The sequence below is a fragment of the Epinephelus moara genome, chromosome 10 (assembly GCF_006386435.1).
Source record: "Epinephelus moara isolate mb chromosome 10, YSFRI_EMoa_1.0, whole genome shotgun sequence".
NCBI classification, from domain to species: Eukaryota; Metazoa; Chordata; class Actinopteri; order Perciformes; family Serranidae; genus Epinephelus; species Epinephelus moara.
In genome coordinates, this window is record NC_065515.1 from 24,963,628 (window position 1) to 24,972,634 (window position 9,007).

Sequence of the window (9,007 nt, forward strand, 5' to 3'; positions counted from 1 at the left end):
TTTACTTTTTAATTTTGATTTATTATTGTCGTAGGCCTAAAGTGATTCTTTCATTCTCCAACTGAAAAAATATGCAGCTCATCCACCAAGTAAAAAAATGTTTTAAGACTTCCTCAACTGAAATGTGCATCATCTGCCTACGGCCTGGCACCTTTTCCTTTAAATTTAGCCAAATCTTAATAGTGGTGGCTAGTTATGAGTCGTAGTCGTAGACTAGCTATAGACTCGAAATCCAGAAAAGGAAAAGTCTCAGTGGAAAATAGAGAATTTAACGCTGCATGGACAGATTTGTTGGTTTTAGCAGGCAACTCTGAAAAGTTGAAATACCAAATAATCATACATAGCCCACTGCAGAATAGCTACCTTGTGGTAAAATATGTTAATTAATGTTTCTGTAAGTAATGTTTATAGGCTAGTTTAGTGTTAAAAAACTACACTTCCATTTTCACAGGAAATGTACTGTTTGCATACAGTCGCTTTCAAAATAAACGCACTACATCAACAAACGCACGTGGTTACGTTTAGCCAACACATGTATGTGGTTGGATTAAGGCAACAAAAGCACGTGGTTGGGTTTAGGATTAGGGTTTGGCTTCACAAAGTATAGTATATATCATATAGTAAGTGAACACCAGCCTCCCGGGTGAAAGTCGGTGGTTGTTGGATCTATCCATCACCCCTCCCGCCCACCCTTCTCAGACTTTTGCCCCCTTAACGTACATTGTTGTCCGGCCGCGTTTCCCCCGATGCGGTAAAGCCAGTTACACGATAACGATAGGAAGGCTTTTTTTGTCGGTGTCTGACGCTGGAAGTCACTTACCAAGCGCCAGTATTTGACAACTTCAGAGTGAGACTGGGTCGGGCTCTTTTGACAGTAAAGGTTGTTGACCCCTGTATTAAACTTCTACAGAGATTCTGTATTGAGGATGTATTGTCGTGCACAGCACACTCCACCAGAGGTCAGTCTCTACCAGTTCACAGGCAGCTGAGCCGAGAAAGATGGCCACTATGAGTGGTGGGGATAATGTTACAGGACTGTAAACAGCTGGTCAGCAATGGCAGAGAGCGACAACAGAGACGAGAGCATGTAGACAAAGCATATTTTCACATCTAAATTTGTGAATTAAGGTTTATTTCGACCAAACCTGGTGATTGTTGGAACAACAAACAGACCAATTAATATGTTTGGGGTTTTTTCACACAAATACTATCATATCCTGCATGCCCTGGTGAAATGTAAGGATGTATGAAGGTATGAAAAAGTATATACTGCCCAAGCCTTAGTCTATTTTTTCTACATGTATGAGTAGAAAGATAAAAGCAAAGGCAGCAGAGTTCCTCCTCCTTGAGATTACAAACAGCCTACAATGTATTATTGAGATATAAATCCAACCCGCTCATTATTCACTCTTGTTTGCTGGCTGTGTGACAGAAACATACTATAATAGATTTTTCTAACATATTTCACATCTTGGGCCTGTCAGCTATCGCTTGTCACCTGATATTTATTCATCTTCACATGAGCGACCTTTTAGTGGTGTAGACTTGTTCTAGATGTTAATGATTAAAACCATCTCTCTTACAGGGGCTTCTTGTAGCGATCCTCTATTGCTTCCTCAATCAGGAGGTCAGTACATGCCACAGCTCTTTCATGCATTTACTTTAACATCATTCAACAAAGCACACAGATAATTTACAGCTCTCTGTTGCACAATAAACCTGTGTACCCAGATCACACACCAGTGAGGGGTGAACTGTTCAAAGCAAAAGTAATTTGCACCTCTCTTCCCCTCGTTGCATAAGAGAAGGACCCCTTGCACTTATGTAACCGCCAACATTAACGTTAGGTCGACCTCACGCAGTCTGTGTTGAATACTCACAGGAAACAGTGTTTATCTGTTTGGTGCTTTAGGGCCTCATGACTAATACGTAGAAGTCACTCAATTATCACAGACTAATGGGTGTGTTAATTTATTTTACACCTATATCCTCTTGTAGATTAAAATGATATGGTTTAGATAAATTACAGGTGTCGTTTATCAGTGAATGACGTTCTGATGCCAAGGAAAATGTATGATATCTGATTCCTCATAAATTTGACTGATACCCCCATGACATGATGCAATAAAGGTGACTTTATGTCCCAGAAAATGACTTGTGTGATGCAGGGGGAACAAGTGATTGGATTTATTGTTCAAGTTTAACCTGTCAAGACTCAAGTTTTTGTTCCTGTTTTTAAAAGTTTAAAGAAATAGTGGAACATAGTAGGAAATACACATATTTGCTTTGCTGCAGAGAGTGAGAAGATCAACATCACTTTAATGTCTGTCCATTAGATATAAGGCTGCGTTCGTTTAACTAATCTGATGCTCTACACTAAAATGGGAGCGTTGTTGTTCGAAAAAACAGAGCGTTCCATTTCTACATGAATTAACATACAGTTAAAATTATTACACATTCACTCAGCTTGGTGCTCTGCTGCTCTGAGAGTGTGGTGTTCTGAATAACACAACAGTGCACTCCAACGGTGCTCCGAAGAGTGTGCTCTGGCACCTTGAGTGAGTGTTTCCGAACACACCCTAAGGCCCCGATCACACAGAAAATGTTTTGCAAGTTGCAAAACGTGAGGTGCACCGTGCTGCCTTTTTTAAAATTGAATGCCGCAAGTAAAAAAACGCTTGCATGCCTTTTGATTGTTGCTAGGCGACCACCCCATCACCTCCTTACCCTAACCTTCCCATGTAATCAATGTACTGTTTATTTTGGCTTGTTAAAACTACCGAATTATCTCACAGTAATTAATAGCTAGTTCCTAAAATGGACAGGCAGAGGGTACTTGCTGTAGGTCTGTCAGAGGGTGAGAGGCTGTCAGTAAATAGTTAGTTGGGCACAGAGAAACTGAGATCTGTGTGGGTACATGGTAACTGCTGTTTGTAAAGTCGTATAGCTCTGGGTATCCAGCAACAGCTACCACCAGTTTCTGTACACTTGTTGTCATGACCACCACAGTAGGCCTGCTTCTCAAATCATCCAATTGGACAATGGGAAACAAGCGGCGATGACGTAGGGGCACTTTGCTGCTCTGAGTTGATTTTCTTTCATATTGAGGAGCTCTGAGCACTCCAGCAAAAACACCAGGCGCCTAGAGTGCAGAAACGTTAGGTGCGTAGCAACGCAAAAACAGCGAGCAAAAAGCTTCTCATTCTCATTAAACACAAAACACCTCCAGCTGCTAAAACACTTTCTGTGTGACCGGGGCCTCAGGCTACAGTTAGCAGCCTGTTAGTTTAGCTTGGTATAAAGACGAGAAAGAGGAGGAAAAGCTAGCCTGGCTCTCTCTAAAGGTGACAACATGCACCTACCTGCAACTCTAAAACTCACTAATTAACACAGTAGTGTACAGTATATTTTGTTTGATTAAGTCATACAAACAGCAAAGTGTATAAAAGACAGTTTGCCATTTTATGGGACTATTTCCTGGCATCCAGCAGTTGCCAGGCAACCAGTGTTGACTCCAAGAAGTGCCGCTCCTGGCCAAGAGATTATCCGACACATAACCATTTGTGCTAAGCTAAGCCAATCTAACCAGCTGCTGGTTGTAGCCTTATATTAAACAGAATGACAGACGACAGCAGGATTGATTTTCTCATCTTACTTCACAATTTCCGAAATGTCAGGCCATTGCTTTCAGTATTTTTTATTATCTTTATTGACAGACTCAAGGTCCAGATATAAAAGACACACACAATAGTATATTAAATTGAAGTGTTGTGTGAACATATTAAAGTAATCATCTTGGAGATTTTCATTCAAATAAATTGGTTGGCCCACTTATGAAAAGCCTCGTATCTGCTGTATTTATAACCGGGTGTCTGTGGCAACATTCCCAGAAAAATATCACAAACAGTACACAGTCATTAATAATCCATTCTCACACACACCTAAACATACATATTGGTACACGCACACACACATACCGTCTATACTGTGGTAACCCTTTCATCTCGCCAGCTGCAGGGCTCATGAAACAAGCTAATATAAATAAATTCACCAGCCTGGTTTCAAGCCTTAAGTCAGCCAACAAACACACTATAATCACTGCTTATCGCCATGGGTGCCCACAAAGAGAAGGAAACAGAGATCTTCGAGACTGGAACTTTAAATTAGATCATGTTTATTATTTTTTTTGCATAACGATTTAAACTATACAGTGCAGCAACAACATCATCTTTCTACTTTGATAACAGCCTTATGCTGCATTTTCTGATTGTGTATGTATGTGTTTGGCAGGTCCAGAAAGAGGTCCACATGCAGTGGCTGAGGTGGCAGGAGAGGAGCTATGGTGTGGTGTCACCTGCTGCAAAATGCAGCCAGATGGACACACCCTTCTAGTGGTAGCCCTCACTCTTCTCTTATAGGTCTTCAGCTAATAAGACATTCACCAAGAATTGCTTCTGTGCAGGTCACTGGCTCCAGCGGGTGTTGGCCACGTCTGAACGTTTTCATCCCAAACTCATTGTTAGACTCTATTCTACTGACCGTTTTCCTTCAGCCAGTAAAGAGTTGCTGAGATAAACCTTCTATTAGAGAATGATCCTGAAATCATTTGACATTTTACACACATTTCAAGACAGAGCCTGTGAATCTCATATGCATTTCCCATAAGACACTGTGGTAACAACTTTATAAAGATCAGCTCCGAGATTTCCTAGTTTCACCAGATAACCCACAAACTGACAAACTGTCTTGCTCAGTGTTTAATGCAATCACTGATGCTGCAGCAAAACCTGCTGAACATTTGATATCCAGACTTTTTCCTATGGAGCCGACCCACAAATGATTCATCACTCAGCTGAGTAGTTGAAATGGGTCATCATTAGGGACGCACCAATGCGATACTGATGTCTGATATCTGTCCAATACTGATTCAAATAGCTAGATTAGGTATCATGACAATGGGGCCCGTTTTATTAAGTTCAATTCCATGTGTATCTCTGATTACATGCACATACTACGTAATGTCTCAGCAGTGCTGGTAGACTACATAGCAGAGGGAGCTGACAACAAACATTTCAGCTGTAAGGGTGTGTTTCCTGCTTGCTATGTCACCAAGTTACGGTTACTGGTGTACGATCTATTATTTTAATAATAAATTCACAAAATTTATACCTATGTATTTATTTGTTACATTTTGATTTATAGATTTAGGAACACAATGTTTAAGTCAAGCCTGATGTTGCCTTACATATGAAATATATACTGTAAGAATGATCCCAGTCACTTTAACACAGTGAGGCATACAGCTCATTAATAAAACACTGGTAGCAGTATCTGGACTGAAAACATTGGATTGGTGCATCCCTGGTTATGTTTTATGACTTTCATATTATTCAGTGCTATAATAACATTGTATTACATAATATATTACTCATATTATCTCAGACTGTGGGAGGCATTCTTTGATTTTTATGAGTTGTTCAGCACACAGGGAGATTTCCCCTAAGTGTGTGCATGCTTTGTTGTGGTCTTTGTATTTATTTAAAAAAGAAATTTGGTGTAATATTATTTATTTATTTATTTATTCTCAGTAAGGATCAAGGTCAAAATCAAATACCTCACTTGCAGCTTAATGAATGAATATCTCAAAGTGTACTCGTGATCAGCTGAGGCATCAGCTACTACAGTCTGTTCTTTTTTCCTTTTGAGTGAAAACCTGGACACCCTTGAACTTTGATGGCACAACATTGAGAGCCACTTCACTGTGTACTTGTAGTTGCGTGTTGTGTGTTGTCATGTCATGTGGTCGCTTCCACCAATATGAAAGAAAACCTCCACTGCCATCTGCAAGTCAGCAAAGGACTAAAAAACACAAACAGAAATAATTCCTAATTATTTGATATCAATATATATGATGCTTACTTATTGTACAGTGTTTTGACATGCATGGTTAAAAAGGACTGATAAAACTACAACTCCCATAATCACCAAATTTGCATTAGATCTCTTTTTGTTAGAAATTTAGACTGTTGGTGTAATTTTTGTGTTGTAAACTGATGTAAATATTTCCGTCAAGATAAAAGATCATGCAAAATATTGAATCACTGCCCAGTTCTGCACCGTCCACAATCCCCTTGTTACAATATACATTTTTTGTAAATGAAACATTTGCCTTAAACTAAATGTTTAAACTAGTCTCTATTGTTTCACAGTCACTTCTCTCTGTTGTTGCATTAGATGTTGCTGCTTTCCTTGTGCCTCTGTGGTGTTTTAATGCCTTGGTCTTGCAAGTTAAAGCATAAAAATGTTTACTGTGGCTCTCTGCAACCTCTCTCACAGAATAAAGATATCAGCTGGCAGCTACAAAGTGTTAAATCATCAATCGTGATAAAAGCTACGACCGTCAAAGTCATTGTGGCTGCACGTAGTTCATACACAGTAGATGCAATCTGAATACAATGTGTGCTGATATTAGAACACTATATAATTATTTATTTATTTTTTTTTCCCCAATTAAGCTGTCATTCATAAAAACAATATGAAAGTATTTTGTAAAATTTCACTTTTGCTTCATAAGAAAAGCTTAATAAATTTTATTCTTAAAGACGATGGCATAATATTTGTCTCCTTTTTTTTAAACACATTTGTTTTGCCATAATGAGGTATCTATGTGTTTATTAGACATTTAATGATGATATTAGTTGTATAGACTATATGTTATATTCCTAGATGTTGTTATAAAGTTTATTTAGGTGGCTGTGTGCATGAGCCTAGGATAGAGAGGAGAAACATTAAAAACCATTAGAAGATTTCTGATGGTTTCTAATGGGAGGGGAACAAATAAAAACCATCATAACCCATTAAATACTTAACATTATAGTCTGTATTGACTTCTGTATACAAACCACTACAGACATTTAAAAAGTCACAGCTACAGGCACAAAAATAAACTACTGTTCTAGCATGCCTATAATAAACTGTAACTTAGTGGTGTATAATGAATCTTCCACTGCTGTTCAGTGTGTGCGTCTCACTTGATGAGCATCCTGCAAATGCCAAAAATGTAATCCCTAGGATGACACATTTTTGATGAACACTTATACAAGATGCTATATTTGAGTAGTTTAGATGGATGATCCCTGATAGTGTTTGGATATATGGCATCTGCTCAGGAAATGGGAGGTAATGCTGCACCTTCACTCAGTACTGTTGAGCTGCCCTTTTGCTCACTGGTCAGCAGCTGAGGACCAAACTTCCTCCAGTAAACTGACATTAAATAGGTGCAATTTATCCATAATAAACCAGGTTAGTCCCATTGAGATTTGGAAACCTCTACTGCACTGGAGCCCTGGTCAAGACGGGCATAGAAAGTTGCAGACGGAACAAAAAACAATGCTAAAAACAGATTATGATACTAAAATGCAGCTCAAAGTAGGGGGAAAAAATGAGATTAATCCCTTTATATTCCTTTTGCAGATTATTCCAAGTGGTTGTTGGAGCAGAACACATGAAGGCTGTCTTCCTCTGTCCTTAAACTAGGGACACACCAAATATACAATATGTGATCTGAGATCATGATTGAAAAATAAACTCTTACAGCAGTGATGGGCGAAGTGTTCAGAGCTTTACTTGAGTAATAGTTGTACTACAGTGTAAAAATATTCAGTTACAAAGTTAAAGTCCTGCATTCAAAATCTTACTTACTTAAGTATTAGCTTTAAAATGGCCTGATATCAGACAGAACTGTCAACTCTATTCCCATCATTTCATCTTCAGAATCGGTCAACTTGAACTCAGTGGAGTGGGCAGATTCAAAGGTCTGGACCCAGGCGAGCTTCTTGTGCCTCTGTGGTGTTCTAATCTCTTGTTCTTGTTAAAGTTAAGGCATAAAAATGTCTACTCAGCTTCATTATGGCTCTCTGCAACCTCTTTCACAAAATAAAGATATCAGCTGGCGGCTACAAAACATTCAATCAGTGAAAAAGCTACGAACATCAAAGTCATCACTTAATCTTTAGACTCAGTAGAGTGGGCGGATTCAAAGGTGTGGTCCCAGGCAAGCTTTTGAATATTAATAAAGTAACAAAATTAAAAGTAGTCATTATGCAAAATGACACATTTCAGAAGCATAAATTGAATTATAATTATTGATACATGCATGTTTCATCACTTTCATGCTGCAGCTGTTAAAGGTGGAGCTAATTTAAATTGCTCAATATGCTGGGTGGCTTAACCTAGGTATATTATAATACATTATAATCTAATCAGCTGACAATAGGTGTTCACTCTCCTAGTTATAAAATCAAACTTTGCCACGATCTCTCTCAGCCATCATATCCAGAGTCCGTCTTATCTTCACCACCTCTGCCACCACCAGCGTCTAGACCCCAAGGGGTCCTCATTTGACTATGGATTCATCACCCACCTTAAAGCATACCATCTCTAGGGGCCAAAGAGTTTCTCATTTTTTCAGCTAATAGATATTCTTTTCACTATAAAAAATGAGTCTCTCCTGACTGAAATGTAGTGGAGTAGAAGTAGTAGTAACATAAAATGGAAATGCTGATGTACAACTGCCTCAAAATTGTACAACTTCCCACCACTGTCACACAGATGCTTCATAGATAAAGCTATGACTCAGTGTTGTATACATGAACACATATACAATGTATAGAGTATTCAATTATGAAGCCCACTGGGAAAATACCCTCTTCTGAATTCACTCTAAACTTCCTGAAGTAAAGTTCCACCCAAACATGCTGTCACAAAAAAACCCAGATGTTTGCACCATCAGCCTTGATGTTATAAGCAGTCTCTTCACCTAATGAACTCGCTCTTGGAGTCTCTTTGACCTCCCATGTTCCCTGGCTGACCGAGCCTCCTGACTCCTGACTGCTTTATGACCTTGATGTCAGGGTTCACAGCAGGGCCACATCACGGCGCAGCCTGCCTGCCTGCCTGCTGACTCTCTTTAGCGGTGCTTTGGGATTTGAGGAATGGGAAGTGCAGA

At 39.1% G+C, this 9,007-nt stretch overlaps 1 protein-coding gene across 1 annotated transcript in view; it reads left to right on the top strand.

Moving 5' to 3' along the window:
• ghrhrl (growth hormone releasing hormone receptor, like) overlaps nt 1-5,159 on the top strand; it is a 31,464-nt gene extending 26,305 nt beyond the window's left edge. The window contains 2 exon segments of the mRNA XM_050055142.1: nt 1,586-1,627; nt 4,291-5,159. Coding sequence (XP_049911099.1) covers nt 1,586-1,627; nt 4,291-4,392 — 144 coding nt within the window. The 3' untranslated portion in view covers nt 4,393-5,159.
• The last annotated feature ends 3,848 nt before the right edge of the window (nt 5,160-9,007 follow it).